This window comes from Drosophila albomicans, chromosome 3, assembly GCF_009650485.2.
Source record: "Drosophila albomicans strain 15112-1751.03 chromosome 3, ASM965048v2, whole genome shotgun sequence".
Classification (NCBI taxonomy): domain Eukaryota; kingdom Metazoa; phylum Arthropoda; class Insecta; order Diptera; family Drosophilidae; genus Drosophila; species Drosophila albomicans.
The window spans coordinates 33,761,296-33,786,991 of NC_047629.2; the positions used below are offsets into that span (position 1 = coordinate 33,761,296).

Genomic DNA, 25,696 nt, shown 5'->3' on the forward strand with positions numbered 1-25,696 from the left:
GCGTTGCCAATCTAACTAGATACTCTACAAATTAAGGGGCAGCAATTGAGGTATTATAATAGTGAATTGTCTGTTTCTGTTTTAAATATAAATTGGTTTAATTGTTATTATCAGTCGAAATACTTTTGAAGAGAATGCGCATATTAAATGTTTATTTTTTGATGACTTGAATAACTTTTATGTTGCTTTTTCTTTATATACATTTCAAATGGAATAACTTTTAATTTATTTTTCCTGTATATAAAATTATTTTATCTACGTATTATATAATCAAAATAACTTTACATTAACTAAGATAAGAGTAATAAGAGAGAGTAATAAGAGTATTCAACGTTCGCTTTTTGCAACCTAACTCATCTCCATTTTTTCTTCTCCTGCCCATTCAAAGTAAAAAGGCGACATTAAAATTATTTTTTATCGACATTTTATTTTGCAATTTTACTTTTTTAATTTTTTTCTTCGTTTTACCGAGGGTTGGCAACATTGTGGTACGTGTGCGAATATTGGCTATAGGAAAATCAGCAAATGGTTTTTCCTTTTACGATTGGAAAATATTTTAGTTTCGTTTTGGCTCTTCATATTTCTTTCTTTTTCTTGCTTTTATTGTGCATTGTAAAAAGTGTATTTTTTTCATTTATCTCTGCTCGTTTAATTTTTAATATAAAACGCGGCAATTTCAAGTTTTTGTAAAGCGATTTTTAATATGCCACATAAATTGTGAAGGATTTGCAGCGCTGACTGATTGAAATTTATTGACAAAGCGCAAGAGTAAAAACAGAGAAAAGAAGAAAACATCAAATAAATTCAGTGCTCATAAAATTGTCTACGCCAAATCCATCCAATATATCAAATCAACCTTCGACTTCTCACATATGAAAGAGAGGTGTATTAACCACTGACAAATCGGCAGAGCAGAGGGCGTACATATTTGACTACCAATTATGAGCAATTGCCTGCAAGTCGCAGACACTTTCCCCTGAGTGCGATACACTCTCTCTTTCTTGTGGAAAAAACACTGATAATTTATTGCACATGCCTACACTTTTACACCACATGCAGGTCTGAGTACTCATACACTCATAGATACGTCTGTAGTCACATATTCATATTCATATTTTCATATTCTCGTATGCATTGTCTCTTTATCCTTTTCGGCTGGGCGATGATTTGCAGCCGTTGCCACTAAATCAAGCATGAAGCATTAGATCACACATTGAAGCTCCTTAAGCCACAGTGTGTGCGGATAATAAATGAATTGTTTATGGACTCGCAGACTGCGACCAAAGTGTCAATAGGGCTGACAGTCTGTCGACTGAATTGCGACGCTGCCAAATGCTGGTTAGGTCTTCTAATAAGTATAACTACGTTACACAATTGTTTCTGTTAACAGCGATGTGAAGTTAGATACAGTTAGTTAGATACATCTAAAACCAAGTCAGGTAACAATTAAAGGAGATGAAAAACTTTAACAATAGTAATACAGAGACATTTCCTAATACTATTCCAGAATAACATATAATATTATTTTGTTAAATTAATATAATATAATATTAATTGAAACTATCTAACAACATACATAATACAACATATCTTAATAATAATATTCAAAATAAGTAGTTAATACTTAATTTAACATACGTATATTGTATTAATTAATATGCTATACAGATATTTCAAACAAATAAATTACAAAATTCGACAATATTGTGAGATATTCACTAGCTATACAAATGTATATCTGATATATCTCGTAAAACCAAAGACTATAAATAATACTTCAAAATACTGAAAGCCAATAGTTAAAGTAAAGTTTCAAATTGTCGAAATAAAACCTTTATTTGTTATTAGAAACTAGATATAATATATTTTTCATAAATCTGGTAGAACCAGAATCACTAAAAAACCTTCAGCAATTTCCGTGGAAAAAAATCAACAGCTGCTATTTCAGCGTGTAGTCAAAACGCTGTGCACATGTTTAAAAAGACGAAAACAAACAACAATTTTATCTCTTTGTTCTATTTTACAAAATACAATCGGCAAACGATCAACTAACAAAAATGAATATGCAAAAACCCATTATGTATCTATCACACTGCTATTTCAAAGTTCACATATGTAATATTTTTATCCATACGTACAAATTATTAAAATTTTCTGAAAAAATCTATTAAAGCTTTAAAATTTTTGTTCAATATTGTAGCTCAACTAATCCCTAGTAATATCTCGTTAAGAGTGTTGTTACATTTTTATGCCAGCATTCATAAATATAATATTAATTACGCTCCTTTTGACAGACTGACTGATTGACTGACTGACCATGACGACATTGACAGCATGAAAAGCGTGCAATTCATTTGCTTTCAATGGCCAACATGATGAAATTCAATATCTGACCAGCAAATAGCCAGAGCTCGCTCTCTCTCTCTGTCACTGTGTTGCTATCTCTTTCGCATTGCTGTAAATGTCTGTCGATTGTCAGGCGTGTTTTATTTGTTGTTGTTTGTTGCCATTGTTGTTGTTGTTGCTGTTGTTGGCCACACGTCGCCACAACCCTCAATTAAAATGGAACCCAGCGAATATGGTTTGAAATAAAAGAAGAAAAAGAGTTCAATTGATAGCTGACATATTCCTTTGTGTCATGGTCGCGTATTGAGGGAGGAGTGAAAAGGAGGCGGAAAAGGGAAGCGAGGCGCTCATGCAAATTGTCGAAATATTTTCAACTGACCAACAATTGAGTGCTGTGTGTGTTTCCCTTCAAGCCAAACACCACCCACTCACCTTTCATGTTGTTGTGATTGGTTTTGTCTAATGGAACTCGAGCGTGGCAACAATTTCATTGAATTGGATTTCAATGTGGCACAAAAGCCGCGTTACTTTTTGATTTTCTTCTCTCTTTTTTTCCTCCGTCACTCCGACTCTCCTCACTCCCTCGCTTTTGGCTATACAATTCGTTGGTCATTAAAAAGGACACGTGCATTGAAGCACGTGACTAACTTAGGCACTGGACACGCTTTTGTTTTCACTTTTCACCGTATAAACTTACCCAAAAATTGTACCTCGTTTGTTTGTTCCTTCCGGAAAGTGGAGAGTACTGGCCGGAGGAGAAGCGGAGGTGGCTGCTTGAGAAATACTCTTTACAATGGGACGCAGTGTAAATATTTGAGCCGAACTTGACACAATGCGAAGCGTTTTTCGCTTAATTTTTATACAAATACATTTATTATGCTTGTGGCTTGGCCTTTTATCGAATGTCGAACATCGGGTGTCGGTTTCGGTTTCGGCTTCGGGGATCCTTTCAAGAGGGTCCTTGCGTTTCCGGCGTGTGACCATCATGTTAATTTGTTATTAATTGTCTGCTTCGGCATTATTTATTTGTTGTTTGTTGTGTTGTTGGTTGTGGGCGTTACTATCAGTCGCTGTCCAGTTGATTTCTGTTTTGATTTCAAGTCAGTTGTGACAGTTTTGTGGTAATGTGAGAACAAACTAAAACCCAATGCGTGGGATAGTCACAGGATTGATAAGTTTCCCTCTCTCCACGATTCGCTTTCGATTTGTTACGCTGTTGTCGAGTGAAAAAAGTTTAAACCAATTTCCGACATGCAGGCGAAACGAATCTCGAGCGACTTGCATAAATTATGAAAATATATTGTAAAATGTTGAATGGGGAAACCCTTTAAATGCAGATCGAGCGAGAAAGGGTTAACAATCGTTTGACGCGGGCGTGAAAAAAGCGCAACAACCACAACACATCGAAGTACCAGGGACTAAAAAGGATTCACCCACTTGCCAACTGCTGTTTTAAAGTGTCTCTTCACTCAGTCTCTCGCTTGGGTTTTTTTGGTTGGCCATCAATGTCAGTCATAAATTCATCACGGGAATCTGTTTTGGGTTCGTGCGGTCACGTGACTCAGTTAGATAATGTTTGACGTAAAGGTTTATTAATTGCTTAAATTAAAATAGCAAGATGAGTTCACATCTCGCCTTTTGGGGTTGCTCTGACTACAAAAAAGTGTGAACCAGAGTTTTGTTGCCACAACAACGGAATACTGTGTAGCCGCAAAACAAAAACTACTATTAGCAATTTAGTTAATTGTGTAATTTTCAATATACACTAAACGCCGCGGGAGATATCCCAGATCCCAAACGAGAAGAACAAAGCAAGGGCTGCAAGAAAAGTTGCTAAGTTAGACAGTGGAAGCAAGGCATCAGTTGAGAGAGTTGCCGTGGTGGATATTGTTATTAAAATATAATAAATTTGATAAAAAGTAAAAAAAATTCTATAAAATATAAGTAGTGTTCCATTAAATTTAAAAATTTTAAGATATTTTATTAATATATCTGCTTAAATTCTTTCCTGTCTAATTAGTTTTATATAATCAAGATATAGTATATGCCAAAGAAGTCATTTATAATATAAATACTACATATTTTCTTTTATATTTTACAATAAAAGCTTATAATAGATGTAAGTCTATAGACTATACAATTACAACTTTTTTAAGTAGCCAAAGTTTTCCATTTAACCCTTCATTAACAATAGAGAAGTAATTTAGTAAAGTAATTTGAAATTTGAAACATAGACTTAAGCTTTTTCATTGGATAAATGTAACGATTAATCTATTTTATAACTATTTTCTCTGTTCCTATTAAAATTCTTATACTATTGTTCATTACAAAAATTTTCTTTACTATAACAGAATAAGTAAAGATAATCAAAAATGATAATTGGTAGAGATGGTTAAATAAGAGAGTATAATTTCTTTTTTTTAATGTGAATACCTTTTTTAAAATTCCACTTGCTAGTATTTGAATAGTGTTTTAATACTATAAGCTAATTCTTCAGGTGCATTTAATGTTACTGCCCTCGTGTTAAGTCAAACGAATTCGCATGTGTAAATTGTGTTTGAGGCAGCTTACATAAATTCAGCATCATCATGACAATGTCACGAGCAGCTTAAACAAATATAAATCCTTGTGCTAAACACATGCCCCGAACATTTAATTGTGGTTGGGGGAGGAAGGAGACACATAATATAGTAGACAGTACAAAGGACATTGCGCAACAGAGCACTCGAAGCGTCGTCGTTCGCTTCATGCGCAGACACACAAAAACAAATAATTACAAGTAAAAATCGCTGGCAGGATAATGGCGCATAATGATGATGATGATGAGGATGATGATGATAATGATGAGCAAGCCAGACGATGCTACCAGACTCGGCAATTAAGCATTTTCAATAAAATTTACACCTGAGCTCATTTTAATTGAGTTGCCGTGCCGAGCAAACCACTCGAAACGAGACGATCCAATCCATGTCTAGTGCCACAAACCCAACTCCAACTCGAACCTCAACTCGAACTCGAAGTCGGAAAAGATAAACTTTGTTTTCCAGCTCGACTCTCCACTTAATTGCCCGGACATGTAGTTGAAGTCTGCTTTAATTTTTCTTTTTTTGTTGTCCAATCTTCAATTGATTCCTGCTTCAATGTAGTGGAATTGATTTGTGGATGAGTGGCCACGCCTCCTAGCAAACAAAATTAGTTGTAATAAATAAAGAAAAATAAATTCGCAAATTTGAACAGGCGACAAGCGGACAAGTGAAATATTTTTCAAAATCAAAAATTTGCATAGACACGGGGAGAGTTGCAAAATTTGCATACTACCCAAATAAGTATGCCGTGATATTATTACTTCAAATACTCTAAATCTGATGGGACATATCTGCTATACAAACCTTTTTATAACCTTTACCCATAGGGTAGAAAGGTATTATAACTTGGAGATTAGATAGAAAGTTATTTAGAAAATACTTTTGTATGGTAAAAAATGCCCACTTATGTACTAATAGTAAATTTAGTATATCTAGTATCTTTTGTAATATAATTTGAATGTATTATTTAAACCATAAATACCGAAGATAGAATTCCGTATATTTTTAGTACTTTTGTATATCATTTCGAAATATTTTAAAATAAATACCACATTGTTTTACACTTATTCACAATGGGTAACGGGTATCTCAAAGTTGAGCACATAACTGTATTCTTCTTCCTAGTTTTCTTCCTTGAACTAAAAAGCGCATCTGTTTGTCGCCTATAACAAAGAAAACATGTTTATTTGGCTTTCTTTTTCGATTCTTATGACAACACCAAATTCTTGCCGCAATAAACATAAATTGGCACAAGCAAGCCACTCCACCTCTTCTCTGTCTGCTCCCAATTGTCAAATGCAACCCCGATTCGGACTACTGAAATTGCTAGCGACAGTCCCCTGGATATGGCCCATAAATGTAGCGCATGCAAATTTGTTGCCTGATTTGTTCATTTTGTTTCAATTTGCGCTTTCTGGCGATTCCTTTTTTTTTGCTATTTCCTTATGCTTCTTTCACTTCAATAAAGTTTGCATGGATCACATTGCATTCCTCAAATAATTGCAATTCCCCCAACTTGTCCCCCTTGGCATGTGTGTCTGCTATGTCTCGCTTTGGTTATGGTAATTTTCTTTTATTTTCGTTTTTTTTTTTTTATATATTTGAGCCTGTGTCTGTTATAAGCATTTGACTCTTGATTGAGTCTAATGTTACAGCAAATTGTTGGCAAATTGCAAGGGAACAACTTATTGAAAACGAACTTGATATTGAACTGCTAGAGGAATTCTTTTTTGGAATTATTTTGTCATTTGTTAGAGTGAATCGAAGTGGGAAGCTAGAACACTGAAATTGTTAAAATAATAACTTAAAAGAAATGGTTCCACTTTTTTGTAGATAAAATTCAAGTATTTGAATGAACTTTCAATGAATAAGGTGTACTTTTTATGAAAAATATGTAAATTAAAGTTGCTTCATTTATTGCTTCATTGTTTTCAATTCATTAGCCACTTTAAGTTAAAATGATCTTATAAAAAGTATTCGGTATAATTTAAATTTAAATAAAATTCAATCATTTAAATTATATATTTTGCAGAAAAAGTTTATTTTTATTTAAACACAAATAATTTATGCATTTTCATCATATTTTTATAATTTTTTTAGAGCATCTGCTAATGAGATTCTTAAGAACATTATTAAACTGTTTTGTATTAGATATATTCCAAGTAATTTATTTTAAAGTAAACGAAGGGTATGCTGCAATCATTTACATTCAAATTAACTTTAGAAGCATAGTTACATAACTTCTTAGCAAAAATTCATTAACTGAAAGATGATTTATTATAAATGCATTTGATTCTGTAATCAAAACTTTTTAAGATGAACTTATAAAAATTTATTGAAGATAGTTTTATTTTAGATAAAATTAAATTTCACATTCAATACCATTTTTCTCTCTTATTTTCAACATTTCTTCATCCGTTTTTTTGAGGAGCAGCTGCTAATCGCTTAGATTAATTTGACCCTTTTCTTAGATGCTGTCCAATTTAACGCAATTAAATTGCCTTTCAGTCATGCAATTAAATTCAGCGTCGCTTTTAATTATATTTTAACAAATTTTAATAAGGCAACCTTAAGGGGCGCTCGCACCACATTTATGCTACTGCAAAAAATTGTTAACAACTTCAATTAAATTATCAACTTGCAGCCACCGTTGGGCGGGCATTTAATTACGAATGCAACAACAAAAAAATTTAAAAATACAAAAAATAGAGAACAAAAAATGTAAAAAAAAAAAGCAAAACATTGGAGTGAGTAAAAGTTGTTGGCCGTGTCGGGTTTAACTCAATTTAACTGTGAAAACTTTTGCCAACTCCCAGCAAGTGCCCCGGCTGAGGCATTAAAAATGCTGGCAACGCTTAACGCGGCTTAATTGTGGTCACAGGTGTCGAGGGCAACATTTTTATCGTTCTGTTCACAGTTTACGAAACAACAAAAAAAAGTTGGTCCTCTATTATTTGGGGGTGAGTTTCCTTCTCTCCCACTTTGAGGCATTCATTCATTCGCCTCATTTTGCTAAAGACAATTTTTATGACCTTTACGACTGTTTGCAGAGCCCATTGAAATGGCTTTGATTTTGGCATCTTCTAGAAATCTGCAATTTATATTTTGTTTGCATTAGCCTCGTAAAAACATGGCACAAAAAGGTAATTTGATAGGTACTGCCAACGCTTCTTCTTCTCTCTCTTTTGGTTCAACCCTTTTCGACAGGATTATAATAATAAGCATTGTGCACTTTGCTGTGTTCGCATTTTTTAATTGCTTGAAACTTAATATTTTTATTTTTCCCGCCTTGTGTTTGTTTTATTTTATGCTAATTATTTTTGTATTTTCCTCAATTCTCAATTTTTTTATATTGAAAGCCAATTATAAAATTGAATTTTTGCACTTTTCCCCGCCGCGTTGCCATTGAAAATGGCTTTTTGGCGTTGGTAATCCGATAGCCGCAATTAGCAAGCGAGAGAGAATCCAATCATAAAGGGGAAAGAGATTTCGCATCAGCAGTAAGCTGATTACAAGACATATGATTATACGGCAGCTTGTTGCATGGTTAAGCGAATTATGAATATACACAAATATGAAACAAATTAACATGTTTGAACTTAATATGCATCAACTTCTGTTTGTAATAAGTTTAATGATTACTGATCACCAAAAAAAATATGAAAAATTTATTAAAATAAAAGAATTTCAGATTGTAAATTTGATGACTACAATTTTATACCCTATGGCTAGTGGGTATAAAATTGTTAAACCTCTTAAATGACAGAAATAAAATTTGAAGACTAACAGAAAACTGCAATTATAAAAAAATAATTAAACACTTAAAACGCGTTTTTCTCTTTTCGAGTGAAAGATGCTCTCGATATGAAACTGCCATTGTGTTTAATTTATTTATGAAAATTGACTCATTAATAAGGCAATAGCTGTCAAAAATCGCAGCATATTCAATACGGAAAAGAATATTTCGATGGCTGGCTGGCAATTGTAATTAGATTTACACCTTCCACAATGAGGATGAGCTGTCAACTCCTCTCTTCCTCCCTCTCTCTCTCTCTCTCTCTCTCTCTTTCTAGCGAATCACTTTGCCATGCATACAGCTATTTATATTTATGAGCTGCAGCTGATCTGCAGTTGAACCAGTTCCGGGCGAGTTCACCGAGCTGACATTATAATTCAATAAAGTGAAATGCACTGGCGTTTGGCTTTTTTTAATTGCTTTTCAATAACACGACCGCGTGTATCCTTTTGCCTCCCTTCCTCCACTCGCGACTGTGCCGCAGGATAATCGCGTTGGCAACGTGTTAAAATGTTGAAATATTTTTCTGATGTACGGGCTAAAATATTCACGAAGTGAATTAAAAATTGCTGGCTAATGCAATTCGCTTCGGACCGCGCTAATTTAAATTTTTGAGTAGCCATCGCCACACACACACAATAAATGCGCAACTGCTCCCCCGCCTTGTGTGTGTGTGGTATGCAACAAATTGTTGCATGGCCAAACGCTTTTCAAACTAATGCCGTGCACAACAACAATGTTGTGTGTTGTGTTGTGTTAATGTTTACACATGCAGAGAGTGAGTTTGAGAGTAGAGTAGAGTATGCATATGACACAACCACAACAGCAATGGAAGTCAACGTCGCACGGCTCGTTGATTTGCCAAAAGCAGACAACATACGAGTATATCCTCTTGCAAATATCCTGCCTGGCATCCGCTTCAGCTTACATGCTGCCATTCACTGCACAAAGTGCATCAGTTGCGCTGCGTTGCACTTTCGAGTGCTTCTCCGCCTCCCTTCGTTCCCTTCATTCCCTTGGTAAATGCATTGGACTGCCGCATGCCGCCTGTCGGGTGTCGATAGCAGCCTTAATTAAAATTAACATTTTTTGCACAAAACTTAACAACTGCCAGGCCAGAGAGAGATCAGAACACTCTCAGGTATCACATCCTCATCCAAAATCCCTTACATTGTCAGCTTGTGCTGTGCGCTTGATTTTAGGCCAGAGTTAACTCAATTTGTTGGCTCAACAGGGCCAAAAGTGGAGACCTCTTTTTGCCCTCTATGGCCCTTTGCCACATACTCGCATACTTCGATTGATTCTGATGATGGTTATTTAATTTGAAGCGTCAAGTGGGCGTTATTGATGCGGCTTAGAGTGCTTTCCAGCAGCGAGAGTTGTTTTGCAAGTTTTAAAGAGAGGCAAGATAGAAGTGAGATGATCTGAAAAGAAAATGAGAATTATTTTTGAATAGCATATTTATCAATAAATGTATTCAGCATAGATAATTGCTGAAATGGGAAACAAACTTAAATAATGTATCAAGACATTTTGCATATCTAAAAATGAAATAATATAATCGGGTACAATCGTATAAGATTATTATTCTATTTTTTTTAGATATGACCAAAATATCAAATCTAATCTAATATTACCATATATCAACTAACAGAATTTAAATTGATTTTTAAATCATTTTATAAAATTTGTATATAATAATATAAACATCCTCATTTGAATATAGTTAAATTTCCCATATTTATCATTATATAATATATTTCCCATATTCCCTTACCTATCATATCAGCCTTTGCTGTGTTTGATCTGATACAAATTCGCAATACATATGTAGCTGCCCAGCGACCATGTCATGTAACCATATTAATGTTCAGCTCATATTTCCATTTAGTTTATTTGACTTTTGAAAATGCATTTCCGTTGCACGAGACCCGGCGGCATTGCAGATTACATGTTGCTCGCTGTTCGCAGCTCGTTGCAGGTTGCCAGCGCATGAGTAAATATCAATATTTACACCTTTAATTAAAAGCGCTAACAAGGTTATTTAGTAGGTTTCAGGGGCGAGGCACTCAGTAGTCGGCACTCGCACAAAAAGCGAGCTGTGCGAGGAACTCTGACGCGTTAGCAAAAAGCTTTTAAGCGAAAATACCAAACACGAAAAACTATAATGTACATAACATATTAAATTTTATAGGATCTGAGCTTTAAATTGAAATCATATGCTAGTTGTATTTGGTTGTAAACTAAGTTTTTGAACAATGAATATATTCATATTTTTATATGATAAGTATTCGAAGGCAAAATAGATAATTTTAATAAAAATGTATTTATTGTTTGAACTTAAAATTGTATTTTGATTTTCAACAAGAATTTTGAATTTTAGCCTATCTATACTATAAATTTGTAGGTTAAAATTGTATTACAGACATTTTCTGTAATTGTCTGCAGTTTACTTGAAATGATAGCTTAAAAACCTTCTATCTAGATAGATAATATGTGGTAAAGTTTTCATAAATGAATAACTAATTTAAATATTGTGTATTAATTCATATATATTGGACGAATTGGTTCATCAGGAAAGTCTTGGCGAAAGCGTAAAAAAATACACGTCGTGCTGCTTTGACTATTATTTATGTTAGTTTACATAATTGTGTGCAGTGCAGATGTTAATGTTAATGCATACATTGATATTTTTAACAACATATGTATATATAAATAATTATTTTATTTATTTAAAAAGGTTAGATACAATTAAAATTAACACTAACGTATTTCTAATAATAAAACTTATATATTTAGACTTTACTGGAGATATTTAAAAATAAATATTGTTATATTTTAAAAACTCTAACAAATTGAGGTAAATAACTGTTGAAGTGAGCAAGGACGGTTAGGAAAGAAGTGTGCAATCTAAAAGCTGTGCATCAGCTGGTCACATTTGTTTGCGAATTGCTTGTGGCTCGTTGTCCCCATGGACTCTCTGCCCACTTTCAGTGCAGCTGGACCTAAAGTATGTGAGTGCGTCTAAAATATTTGTCATAATGCACGTGTCAGCGGCGGCCACAGTGCAACACCCACCGAGTGTGGTGACATTAAATCTGGACGATGCCGCCTGCTGCTGTCGCTGCTATTGCTGTTGCATGTCGTTTAATTAAAAATGCCCCAAAAGCATTTAGCTCATACCCAATTGAATGGCTTGCAATGGACTCATCGATGCAGCAGCAGCGTTGACAATGCGACTGAGTGTGTGCATTTTTAATGAAAACGGAAAGCAAATAATCAGGCTGAGCGGAGATGGTGACAATCTCTGGCGGGGATCAATGGCGCAACGGTCAAGCCCGGGACGAATGGAAACAAAGCCAAGGATTTTGCATAATAAAAAGTGCAAGCTTGTGGAGCGTATGAATTTAATGATTTAATCACAAGCAGCCCTGGGGCACAGTTGCAAGTGCCACGCCTTGTTGACACTGCATGCGTGACAAGAGAATTTGTCAAAACCAAAAAAAAAAGTGCAAGTGGCTCAAGGGAAATAACCAAGTGGAATTCCATAACCCAAACTCCTATCCGAACTTTTGTCCACAGGGCATCGTTGCATTTTGTATTAAAAACGAAATTATTGACTTGCGAGGAAGAAAGGAGCCTGTCAAATGCTGGCATGTGGTTAACATTTAAGTGTAATTAATGCCCGCGGCCAGTCGGAAGTTGCAACGCCAATGACGCACTTCCTGTCCAGCATTTTGGGCTATACAAAAGCAAATATTGCGCTTAATTTGATTAGCGCGTGGCGCGTTGCAAATGCAACCCATAAATGCCGCAGGCATTGCAGTTATCATATCTGCGTCTGCTTCATTATTTTTGGGGGATTTCAAAATGGCATACAAATAATTCTTACTTCACAGCGGAGACCTTTTTCGTCTTCAAAAACAATTTCAATACAAAGCTCTCTAGAGAGTTTCATTTCCCTTCCTTCAACTCTGCATCTTGAGTGATTATTTTACTAATTAATAGTTAAGGTTTCGAGCAAAGTTTGTCACTTTGAACTGCCAGAAACTATATGCAAATTTCCATCAAGTTTTCTTTACATTTCTCTCCGCTTTCTTAGACCCCAAATCAAATTGAATTTGTTCCACTTGGCAGCCACTTCGAACAGCGAGTTAACCAAGTGTGGCTCTATTCGCCACATGTGGCATAATTACAGGCGTGTCAGGATCTCCAACTTCATCTATAGTTTACGAAAAGTCAATTAAAGTCTGACACTTTTAGTTCTTAGCTTTCATGTTGTCCCATCGAAAATTTCACTTGCTGTGGTCTGTGCGATTGACAAGTCTTAGAAGAAGTCTTTATGTTCTAAACTCTTTGTGTTAACTGAGTGATGGACAGCTTAATTGAAGCTGTTGATAATATACCACCGCTGAAGGATAAGATATGTGTGAATTTCTGATGAAAGGGACTGTTATTTTAATTAAAAAAAAAAAACTTAAATATTCAAATGGCAACTAGTTACTTACTTTACTCATTTTACTTTGTTTTTCAACATTACTTGTTTAGAAAATCCTTTTCTATTAACCATCAGGTTAATATTTTTAGATTGATTGCAAAATGTATATTTCCTGAACAAAATTTAATATTATATATTAATATTAATAACTCTCATACTGTATGGTTTTACTTAAACTTTACTAAGGCTTAGCTTAAGGACAGTTTCATACGAATGGAAATAAATATATGGATATCTATTTCTCATCACTAAACTCCAGTCAAAGCTTTGGAACAGTTTCACACCAAAAAGAATAAATGTATATCCAGTTTTATCACTGTATGTGGTTGCTTTTTCACTTTGATAAAAGCTTGGCAAAACCCGTCAAAAAACACAAAAACAAAAAAAAAACCCATAACACTCATAATGATGACACACTTGCCACATAAACCACACGCACACACACACACACACACACTGTAACAACCCACAACAAACTAAAAGGGAAGGAAGAAAAGTGTGAGCTAGGAAGGAAGGGTATAAAATGGCACCCAAAGGGTTGTCCTAAAGGCTTTTGCCCAGGCACAAAATGGCCACTAAAATGCACGCTAATGAGTTTCAATTACGTTGGAACTGTACTGAGTGGTAAATCAGAGCGGGGGTGTGGCGGGGAGCTGAGGCAAACATTCGCTCTAAACGTTTTTTATTGACGGCCGACGACATCGTTGTCGCTTCTGTTGTCAATTTGGGTAAATTTTTTGACGCTACTTTGATTGAAACTAAACGACGGCCTGGGAACGAGGTTTGGTGAGATGGGAAGTTGGCTTGATTTTAATTAAATTCCCGGTTGCAGCTGAGCTAAGTCGAGTTACCATCGAGAAGTCGGTTTCATCACTTGTCGTTCTCATTCTCATTCTCGTTCTCGTTTTGATTTGGTTTTTTAACTCGTAAACTTTTATGATTACAAACGCTGCTCGTTGTCGAGGTGCTGCGGGGTGGCATGCCACTTTGTGGCTGCTTGTGGCACATGTTACAAGCCATCTAAATGGTTATGGCGCCGTGCATTTTAAATAATTAATGATCGAGTTTAAGCGAAGTCGCCGCAGTTTTGCAGTTGTCCTTGCCTTCTTCGTTGTGCCCACAACATTTCCTTTTGCTCTCTGTGGCTGACAACTCTAAAGGGCGCCACAAATGTAATAAAAATGTTCAGCCAAAAAGTTAACTGACCAGGCAAAAAAGTAGCAAAAACTTACGAATGGGGAAAACTTGCAGACGCTTTGATATCGACTGCATTTCAATTCCCAAACGATTATAAACTACGACGACGAGTTGCCAGACCGTTTGCAAATTTAATTTACAACTAACACAAAGACTAAAACCAACCACAATAACTTTAAACGAAATATGAAAGGCTATCAAATACCATCTACAAATGAAAGGAAAGTTTTAAAATATTATATTACAAAATATAATAATATAAAATGGTGTTCATTGAAATCCCTTCCCCAAACAAATGTCATTCAAAAAACTTTAGCTTTAAAAAGATTATAAATTTTAAAACGCTGATTAAATACCAAAACTTTTTTTAAAGAATTTTTTAATCCGAAATTCTAGTTTACAGATTTTGTTTTAATAACAAAAAGTTCTTAATTTAAGGCTTGTAATCTACTTTTAAATATAGATTTTTCTGTGTACAAATTTCAATATACAAATATATCTAACAAAACTTGCTTATATAAAAATCTCTTTTATTATATTTTCTCCAATTTGAGGCCCATAGTGATTTAGTGATTATTACAAAATAACGTTTAAAATTTAAATTAAATAAAGATCACATACATATATGTATAAACATATAGCACTTGTCATACTAAATAACAAAAACATATATCCTTCAAAAGTGAAATTTACACTTCACTTAAAAACTTCTAATATACCCCATTCTTGTTTACTTTCCAAGAGTATTCTGCTGCACAACAAGTGTAACAAGTGCCACAGCACTTTGTGCAAAACTTTTTACTTTGTTAAAGTCCAACTCGGAATTGTGCTCGAACTTTTGCACTTGGACACCTGAAAATCTTCCTAATGCCATAGCTTCTTCCCTTTTGGAGCTGTTGATGGCGTCTGAAGGTTGTAACCGTTGTAATCGTAGGTCAGCCTTTTACAGTTGCCTTTGCCTTGGCGTCAGCCCCAACTCAAATTAGCTGCAGACCGAAAGTGCACAGCAAATTATGTTTATTATTACTTTGGCACGCAATTTGGGCTGCCAGCTCCAAGTTTTGCAAGTGCAACACCTTGGACTCTAAACTAGAGTCGCACTCTATGGAGTTCCAAGTGGCTGCTTTGAAAATTTAAATTAATAAGCCATGGTCCAAACGCACAAACGGCGACTCGATGAGTCTCGTTAAGCGTCTGCAACTCGAATGAGAAAGAGTAGAATGAGTCTCTTAGCCAACTAACAACCGAAAAAGAACAAAAACAGTTTTGGTAGCATCATCTTCTTTGGCTCACAGTAAATTGCACTTTAATTGCACTTTAGGAGTCGCAGCCAAAAAGCTGCTAAACTTTTGTGTCCGTGTCTCAGTGTTCCAAGTTTTCAGTTGTGAAAGACAATGCTGCGAGACAGGAAATTGGTAATCATCATAAATAAGTGATTAAAATTAATTAAAGTCATTTTTGTGACAAAGTTAGGCACTCATTTGAAAAGACACAAAAAATATAAAGAGAGAAAAGCAGTTACAGATTAAATGAAAAATAATTTCAAAATTCAGTGAAGTCAAGATGAAACATCCGCTTTGCACTTCTACAAACATACGAATAAAACATTAACAAGCAGCGATAGGTAAAACCGTTTAAATACAGATTTGTTAACAAAAAGTTCAATATTAAATAAATATTTAAAATTTATACATATTTTTTTATTTTTATGTGCATTGTATAAAATATATTATATTTTAGATAATTGGCCTATATTTACTATTGACATTATGTACATTATTACATGTTTCAATTATTTTTAATTGAATGTAGTTGTGTTATATTCTTAGGCTTGAATATTTATGGGTTCATTGGTTCAAAGTTGCAGAAAAGGTGTTCATAATTTGTATTTCTAAATGCTTTTTGAGGTTGAGTGTTAGGTGTGATTCTAGTAGGCGGGGAATTCTTTATATAGAAAGGTTACCAAAACAATTGTAATTCCAATAATAGAAGCTGAATGTATTTATCAGGAAATAAAGGGGTTAACCTTTAACTGAATTGAATGTTAATCTATCACAAGATACTTTGCTTATCGCTTCAGCAAGTTTCACTTCTGCCAGTTCTAATTTGGACTCCATTTCATGAACATGGTTATCATTGTGTCTGATTTGTTTAAGCCATTTGATGTATTCACTGGGCAATCCAGTCTCCTCGGCGCCCTTGACTATTACCTTGAGATATGTTGTCGATGGTAACCGGCAAAAAGAGGCCTCCTCATTGCAATTCAATCCATGGACATCCGTCTTTGGTTGATCACATAGATGGTAAACTCGGCATTCAATATTCCGCTTGTCATTAAGTGAATCCACAGTAACATTTATCGGTGCATAGATGCCATAGGAAACACCTTCCTGTCTAAATGACGAAATATAGTAAGGGATACCAAACAAGTAAATTTAAACAATCATACTCGTCCAAAGACTTCAGGTGACATTGATCAACCTCCCAAATAGTTCCAAAGACCTGGGCTCCCTTCATGGGTACAATAGTCGCCGGCGCGCCATTCCAGGAATTATCTTTTCCGTCGTAATGAAAATCAAGTCGGTAATCCTACAATGAATGCATCTAAGTAACTGCGATAAGGAGTATCTTTTTAGGCACAAGTATTTACCTTTAGTTTGCCAACTCCAATTCGTCTTGCTGAGGGATTCCGAATATGCATTCGAGCAGCCAGCATATTGCTCCCATAACCGAAATAAAAGAATTTATTCATAACTATAGATAACCTGCAAAAACAACATTTAATAATTTGTATTAGTAGGTTAATACAATATTGTCCAGATTTTAGAGAACTTCGACAAAAATACAAATCTGATAAGAATAATTTATACAAAATAATAGAGAACTTGTGCAATAATCTAGTCTTGTTCATACAGTAGTAAACTCACACTAACAGATTAAATTAGTTAACCACAAAGTGGCAAGTCACTTGATTAAATAAAATCACACTTTATTTACAATCATTGAGAATAATACGAAAACAACTTGCAACAGCTGGCAATTAATCAGTGTGACCGTCAGTTCAATTTCATAATGTACTATTTTAAGTAAATATACCGACAGCACTATTTGGGTTAATAACATTAGCTGTCAAAACTTTATTGTACATTTACATTATTACAAATATAAGTGAAAATAATTTTCACCTTTTATTGATAAATAACACATGCACGTAAATACCTTTAATAAAAAATACTGCACCTAAAACAAATCACCCCTATGAACTGTTCCGCAAGTGGTTTGGAACCACGCTGATATGGTGAGAACAGTTTAAAACAAATTCACAACAAACCACTAGCAAAGACTGGAACCCTTCACCGTTTTAGAGCGACTGGACTATAATTCAACGGAATCCAGTTCAAAAAGATCTTCCAATTGTTGCACAGTTTTATTGTTGTGTTTAAAACCCTTAAGCCACGTTATATATTTCTTAGGAATTCCGCTCTCCATGGCGCCCTTTACCATAACCCGTAAATAAGTCTTCGAGGGCTGCCGATTTAAGGGCACTTCGTGAGACGGCAAATCACGGACGTTTCCTTTTGGCTCCTTTGTTATCACATAAAGTCGAGCTGGAATCTCTTTGTCATTGCTGCGCAGCTTTACCTTGACACTGACAGGTCTATATCTGCCGAGATGCACACCTTCTTGGCTAGAAATAAGGAATTTGAGACAGCTATTTTTTATATATCGATTTTAAGAAGCAACCTGTCCAAGTCTGGCAAATTAACCAAATCGATCTCCCAAAGAGTACCCCAAGTTTGCATCCCAAATGTGGGCACAGCGGTGGCCACTGCTCCCTTCCAGAATTTACTGGGCAAGCTGAAGTCGACACGATAATTCTTTAATAAGGCGGCACCCAGAAATTTCGCAGATGGGTTTTTGATGTGAATTCGCTTGGCCAACATGTTGCTGCCAAAACCAAAATAGTAGAACTTATCGCCATGCACCTCAGGCAGTTGTTGCAGAAGGCTTAGTCCTCGTATCTGACTCACGCCGCACAAGGCCATAACCAAAACATTTAAAGCGCTTAGTGCTCTCATATCGGTCAATTTGGAAACCAGTTAGATTAGGTAAAGTATGACAAGCTTAAATATACAACTGAAATATACATAAACATTTATTCTGCAAAATTTTAAATAGTCTCTGACATTGTTTTCAAAGATGTTCAATGACATCTTAACTTGTGCTATGATTAGAGAATGGCGCACTAAATTGGTTTATGAGATATTTTCACAAAAGTATTTGTACTACAGTTCCACATTTTCAATTTTACAACGGCACCGATTGCAGCTCAAGAAGCTCTTCCAAATGTTGCACAGTTTGATTATTGTGTTTAAATCCTGTCAGCCAAGTAACGTATTCCTCAGGAAGTCCGCTTTCAATCGCCCCCTTGACAAGCACTTGGAGGTAGGTCTTCGAAGGTTGTCGATCCTCAGGAACTTCACTTGGTGGCATATCGTGAACATTGCCTTTGGGTTCATTTGTTATTACATAAAGACGTGCTGGAATCTCTGGGTCATAGTTTTGCAGTTTCACATGTACGCTGACAGGTTTATATTTTCCAAGATGGACAGCTTCTTGGCTAAAAAGATAACGAGTAACTCAGTACCTTTATTTATACATCAAATATGTTCTCACTTGTCTATTTCCGGCAAATTGACCAAATCGATCTCCCACAACGAGCCCCAAGTCTTAGCACCCTGTGAAGGTACTATCGTTGCTACTGCTCCCTTCCAGAACTTAGAGGGCATGCTGAAGTCGACACGATAATTATTTAACAAGGCGGCACCCAGAAATTTTGCAGATGGGTTTTGAATATGAATGCGCTTGGCCAACATATTGCTACCAAATCCAAAATAATAAAACTTATTGCCATGCACCTCAGGCAATTGTTGCACAGGGTCTAATCCATATATCTGACTCACTCCGAAAAGAATGATGACACAAGCAATAAGAGACTTCATATCGCTGACTTTACAAATCAGGTTTTATTTTAGGTTAACAAAAATATGTTTCTGCTTTGACACAACCTTCTCAACGTTCAAGCAAACATAAACTGCGCAGATTCAAATTTGATCAACAACATTGAAGTCATAGAAATTATGTCTGACCTATTTTTAGTAATACAGAACAAAGTGATGATAAGCCAAGATGCAATAATGTCGCACTCATTTTGTGAGCTATTTTAATCGTCATCAACAACGTGTGAGTATTTCTATTTTTACACTACACATTTACAACTGAACCGATTGCAGCTCGAGAAGTTCCTCCAAATGTTGGACTGTTTGATTGTTGTGTTTAAATCCTTTTAGCCAAGTAACATATTCCTCGGGAAGCCCACTCTCAATGGCTCCTTTCACAAGCACTTGGAGGTAGGTCTTCGAAGGTTGTCGATCCTCAGGAACTTCACTTGGTGGCAAATCGTGAACATTGCCTTTGGGTTCATTCGTTATTACATAAAGACGTGCTGGGATCTCTGTGGCATTGTTTTGCAGCTTCACTTGCACGCTGATAGGTTTATACCAGCCAAGATGAACACGTTCTTGGCTAAGAAGGCAATCGAATATTTAATACGCATTATAATCAAATGTGTGTGTTGAACTCACTTATCAATGTCCGGTAAGTTGGTAAGATCGATCTCCCATAAGGTGCCCCAAGTCTTAGAACCAGGTGACGGAACTATGGTGGCCACTGCTCCCTTCCAAAACTGACTGACCAAGCTGAAGTCGACGCGATAATCCTCTAAGAGTGCAGGACCAATAATCTCAGCTGTCGGATTCTGGATGTGAATTCGCTTTGCTAACATGTTGCTCCCAAATCCATAGTAATAAAACTTATCGCCATGTACTTCTGGAAGTTGCTGAACATCCGAATTAACTCCAGTCAATGCGATGATTGCTAAGAGCAGCGGAAAATTTTGATTCATTTTTAAATTTTGTTTTTTAGGTTTAGATGAACTTCAACGTTTCAAGAACATTTGCAATGTGCGACTGTGCTAAGCTTGCTGACTTTCAGCTTGCGCTTCATATCAGCAAATTGACATATATTTTTATTAATTAGCATTTTATTCTATTCTACGCTTTTAGAAAGGGAACGCAATACACTTTTGAAATGTGAGGAATTCAAATAAAGAAAAAAGTTTAGTAAATAAAGTTTTGAATAACTTTTTGATTGCTGTTAATAATCACTTGATTTATACCATTCTATTGTTCGGTCGTTTTAATTTTCTTGTCATCATATTATTTGTAAGAATACTTCTCTTCCCTTTCTCTTTTAGGGCATTCGTCAGTCTATTTATAAAAAAAATTTAGTTGATCAGATAATCTAGACATTCTATATAAATGCATATTTGTAAATGTATGGCTATTTGCATTAGGTGGATTAATATTCATGACAAAGGCAAGTAAAAAATCTCTACAAGAGAGTGCTTGACTACGAAATACCCTGTGAACATTAGATTGGTTCGAGTATAATTGATGTTATGTAAAAATGGATTAACAAATATATTTTCGATTGTTTGTGTTTTAATACATAATGTTACATAATGAGTATAGAATATCTTCTAAATTTCAAATAAAAAGCATCTCAATTTATATTTAATCAATATTAAAAATATATTCTAATCTACTTATCTTTTGTGTCTAGCTTTTATGTCTTTTCTGACACAGGGTATAAAACTGATGCGCTTTATGAAAATCAATGTTCAATTATTTATGACAAGTCACACACTTGTTTTTTCCATTCCTTTTAGAATCGTTTGTATCTCGATATGATTTGTATTTTATTTTCATGTTTTTCTTATCGTTTCTATGGCCATCGATTGGCCTTATTTATTTTCAATTATATTTCAATTATAATTTATAGGCTTTTATGTTTGTTGTTGTTCATTTTTTTTTGCTTCGCAATTGATTGTGAAATTTGCTGTTTGTATTTTCTTTTTGCTTTGAGATTTTTACATATTTTTTCAAAATTCAATTTTTAGCAATCTTTTTAATTGGTATTTGATAGCATACAATTTGTATTGAATTAATTAGCAATGTCTGAATATTTTAAACTCAATGAAGTTGGCTAAAAGAAGATGACAAGAAAATATTAAAAATTCCTTTAAATAATAAAGACTTCTGAAGTGCTTAAGAAGATGTTTAAATTAAGGCAAACAACTTATTCTGAATGACAAATTACAGCGCTGTCGTTATTATTCGCAAAGCAACCCTCGCATAACTATCATTAAGCGAAAGTTATGCTTCACCCATTCAATATTGAGACTTTTGTTTTATGGAGCGACAATGTTGTCCCACCGACCGACAATTATTTTGACAGCTATTCGGGTTCAGCTCGATGACTGTCAGCCATGTATTTGCTATTTTGCCATTGGCATTAGTATTGGCCATCAATTGGCTGGGGCGCCACTAGTCACTTGCCACTTGCCACAACACACAGCACGCTTTATGTTTGTGTGTGGGCAATAAGCGAGCGACCCACCAATACAAACAAAACATAAATTGTAACGAGCTTGTCAACCATCGACGACGACGAAGGCGACGTTAAATACCAACGAAGTCATTATATAATTGACTTCATGATGTTTTGCCGTCTTGCAGTTTATCACCGGGTTGTCAGTGATAGCCATAATGATAGCGACATGCAGCTGACTAACTTGACTGGCTAACAATGATGTTGTCGCTCGTTAAACGGGGTGCCGAGCATTCATCCATCAATTCAGCTGCCAAGCGACAACAGTCTGTGGCAACCACATGGCGTATGCGTAATTATTTTTGACTTGACTGCACAGTTGTGTGTGCGGGTGAGTGCTCCAATAATAATAATAATAATAATTGCAATTGCAATCGAAATTCATAAATGCATCATGCATTACACATTTTCAAGCTGACCTAATGCATTCATTCAATTGTATTTACCCCAAAATTTGCATCTTGTAATTAATTATTAATTACAACGCACATTCGAAGAGGAGAAATGGGAATGGAAGCAGTATTTGTATGTGAGCCGCCCCTCATTTTAATTAAATTATTTGTATTGAAGCGAGAACGCACACTCTGATTATGCAAAAGGTGTTAAAAGCGGGCAAATCATGCCGAGAATAATATTAAATAATTTCATGTGGAAAGTGGCGTTGATTGCTGTCAGACGGCATCAGGACAACTCTCGTCTTGTATTCTCCGCACACAACTGGCTGAGTCCCTCTGTAGCATAACTTATGGCATATTTTTTTTTATTCCATTCGTTTTTTTATTTTTTCGTTAAGCCTGCAAAACATATTTTACCGGTGCACATAATTTTTGCACGCAAATATTTGCGAGACAGACACGCGTCAACCTGACGAACTTTTCTACAGACGCAAAGTTGGCAGTTGAATTGCCAAAGTTTGTACACTCACTCACTCACGCACACACTCACACACATGTGCGGGAGGGGAACGCCATGCCCCTAGACACTTTCCCTTCCCCTGGTGGGCGCGCTGTCAGCACAAATCAAACATCCCGACTTTGCCGAGCCAGCTGAGAACTTTGTTTATATTTGCTATGCTTAAATTGATTACGATATTCTCTCAAGAGTTTATAATTATACACTACCTCAAAAATGGAGTATATGCACTTTGACATTAAATTTAACATTAATTAATTAATTGACTTTGCAAATAATTGTATGCTACTTAACTTTATAATAAGACAAACATTCTTTTAATGATTAAATTTGAATTTTGAATCATTTCTCCATCACTGCTTCGCATCAGCTTTTCGACTCATCGAAAGCGTATCAAGTTTTTGTTATATTTTTTGCCAGAGAAATGCTTAAGTGCAGAAATTTAATCCGTTTACTTGGGGAAATTTTGTGCTCGTGGATTGTGGATTTTTGGTTTTGTGGCTCAATCATTTTAATGGCAGTATCATGTTAGGCCTTGTTGAAAATGTATCTCCTAGATACAAAAACGTAGATACACACACACACACATGCAGCGAGAGAAAGAGAGAGAGAGAGACACATACACATAGTATAAAAAAGCTTTTGCTTTCACTAACGCAAATCTGATTTAAAGATGTGAAATTGGTTTGCTTGCACCATCAATGAATGAATTTAAAATTGTATTAAAAATTGTGCAAAAAAGCAAATATTTGTATTTATGTGCATTATTTATTTCCATTATTTGGTTACTCGTTTTATTTTATGTTGCGCTTTCGTGTACTTGTTCATTTAGGTAAAATGATTGCTTTACGCTTTGTTAAATATTTTATTCACTTGCGCCCACATTATGTTGGTTGAAATAACGCAAAAGTAAATGCAAATATAAATTGTATAATTTTAATTTATGTAAATACTCGCTTATTGTATAAATGCCTTAATTGCTCAAAAAGCGCGATTAAAATGTTAAAATATTTATAAAATCATGCGCTTAACTCAATTATGAAATTGTCAGCCATGTTGTTGTGGTAATGCTTCCATATCTGTGTAATCACATGAATGAAATCGCACAAAGAGAGCTTTGTTTGTGCTCAAAACTTTCAACATTTATGACAGTACAAATTTCGAATAATATTGATATAAGGATAGGTAGCAATATTTGAGAAATACTGTTTCCTCTTTCAGTCAAGTAAGCACTCATCAGTCAACACCTCTAAAAATAGCTATCTTTATATATTTTTAGAAATTCGATACCCTTATGTAAAACCAATTGCAAAGTGATATGCAAAACTTTAAAATAATAATAAAAAAATATATAAAACAAACATGCCAACTTGTAGATATTTTCAGACATGCATCAGCTAAACATAAAGAGTTTTCGCATGGGAATGAAACGCGCGGAAGTGGAAAATCCATTTATCATTTGTTGTGTGTCCACAGTGTGTGTTGGAGTGTGTGTGTGTGTGTGTGACAGGCGAAAGGAAGTCGATAATATTTGCAAACCCAAAAAAAAAACTAGCGCGTAACAAATATGCAAGTAGTCAGTTGTGAAAAGGGACAGAAGACGCGATATTATTTCAGTGTCAAGGCGAAAGATGAATGTGAATAGCCCAGCAGGAAAGGGAGGCATGAAAAGTGCCGTACTTTCCACATCTCGCGATATATTTTAAATTGTTTCATTGCATGTATTTATAATGTGAAATATTGAATCAATAGAAAAATCTTCGCACATTTCTGAAGAAGACTGATAGATTAAACGAGCTTCAGTTCGATTTCAGAGCACACACGAGAGATGAACGTCAATAGCCCAGTAGTAATGGAAGGCATGAAAAGTGCATAACTTTCTACATGATGAGTAACAATATAATCTTGTTAACTTGTATATATTTCAAATGTAAAGATTGCACTGACAGAAAAATTTTTCGCACTTTTCTGAAGAAGATTGTTAGATAAAACGAACCTCTGTTCCATTTCATAGCACAATTAAGGCAATACTTCCATCTATATGAATATCAGAAGGAATAGAAGTCATAAAAAGTGCAGTATTCTACACAAGGCATGTTACATTCTTCTTGTATATATTTAAAATATGAAAGATGGGATCCATAGAAAAATCCTAAGCACTTTTCTAAAAAAGATTGTTAGATAAATTGTTGAATGAAACTTTTTAGCGAACTTCAGTTCGATTTTGCTTCACATTGAAGGCAATACTCCGACCTATGTATGAGACACTCTATACACATGTGTTTGACATAATTTCCCGCTGTGACCTTACTTTGCACACACCCACACACAAACACACACAAAGACTTGTGTGTTAACGTATGTTTAAGGATGTATTTTGTGGATGCTTCGTTGCCCGCATTGTTTGCATTGACTGCCGATGACTGAGATCATTTGTGTGCTCATGTGTGCGTGAAACCCTGCCAAGATACGACACACCGTACGACACACAACAATGACATGAGAATGGAGCTATTTTGTAGAAGGAGGAGTCAGAAGTATATACTATACCATACATATGTATATGCTATAGCTGGCAAATTATTGTATCCCATGTCTATGTCGATGAGAATGATGCCAGCCGAAACAGTAAGACCAACAACTTTAGGCCTAGGCATATTTGAATATTCATGTGAATATTCAGCTTGCCTGAATGATTGCGGAATTTCCAGAGACGGTGACTGAAACCCAGAGCTGAGGGCTTTGCAATGATGCGAGTAAAGCCGGTTTAAATTGCATTTAATTGGGTATCGAATGGATGTGCAGCAAGTGTGTAAATTCGAGCAATTAACAGGCAATTGACAGGTGAGA

The 25,696-nt window shown here is 35.2% G+C and overlaps 4 protein-coding genes across 6 annotated transcripts; all 4 read right to left on the reverse strand.

The window, feature by feature from the left end:
* Nucleotides 1-16,120: 16,120 nt before the first annotated feature.
* On the reverse strand, nt 16,121-17,469 carry LOC117568025 (gamma-glutamylcyclotransferase-like). 3 transcript variants are annotated; one of them, XM_034248357.2, is made up of 4 exons: nt 17,308-17,467; nt 17,073-17,187; nt 16,872-17,011; nt 16,121-16,816 (listed from the first exon to the last, which is right to left on the reverse strand). In XM_034248357.2, exons 1-4 carry the CDS (start codon nt 17,331-17,333, stop codon nt 16,444-16,446), a joined length of 654 nt encoding a protein of 217 aa, XP_034104248.1. In that variant the 5' UTR covers nt 17,334-17,467; the 3' UTR covers nt 16,121-16,443. The 3 variants fall into 3 exon arrangements, with proteins under 3 accessions (XP_034104248.1, XP_034104250.1, XP_034104249.1); XM_034248359.2 differs by having other exon boundaries at nt 16,122-16,816; nt 17,356-17,469; XM_034248358.2 differs by having other exon boundaries at nt 16,122-16,816; nt 17,350-17,465.
* A 186-nt stretch (nt 17,470-17,655) lies between these two features.
* Nucleotides 17,656-18,508, reverse strand: LOC117570783 (gamma-glutamylcyclotransferase-like). The gene is made up of 2 exons (XM_034252624.2): nt 18,167-18,508; nt 17,656-18,110 (listed from the first exon to the last, which is right to left on the reverse strand). The coding sequence occupies exons 1-2, from the start codon at nt 18,499-18,501 to the stop codon at nt 17,798-17,800; spliced, it is 648 nt and encodes a 215-aa protein (XP_034108515.1). The 5' UTR covers nt 18,502-18,508; the 3' UTR covers nt 17,656-17,797.
* Nucleotides 18,509-18,554: 46 nt separating this feature from the next.
* Nucleotides 18,555-19,521, reverse strand: LOC117570784 (gamma-glutamylcyclotransferase-like). Its single transcript, XM_034252625.2, has 2 exons — nt 19,100-19,521; nt 18,555-19,043 (listed from the first exon to the last, which is right to left on the reverse strand). The coding sequence occupies exons 1-2, from the start codon at nt 19,423-19,425 to the stop codon at nt 18,731-18,733; spliced, it is 639 nt and encodes a 212-aa protein (XP_034108516.1). The 5' UTR covers nt 19,426-19,521; the 3' UTR covers nt 18,555-18,730.
* An 88-nt stretch (nt 19,522-19,609) lies between these two features.
* LOC117570785 (gamma-glutamylcyclotransferase-like) lies at nt 19,610-20,542 on the reverse strand. Its single transcript, XM_034252626.2, has 2 exons — nt 20,068-20,542; nt 19,610-20,008 (listed from the first exon to the last, which is right to left on the reverse strand). The coding sequence occupies exons 1-2, from the start codon at nt 20,385-20,387 to the stop codon at nt 19,696-19,698; spliced, it is 633 nt and encodes a 210-aa protein (XP_034108517.1). The 5' UTR covers nt 20,388-20,542; the 3' UTR covers nt 19,610-19,695.
* Between the last annotated feature and the right edge of the window lie 5,154 nt (nt 20,543-25,696).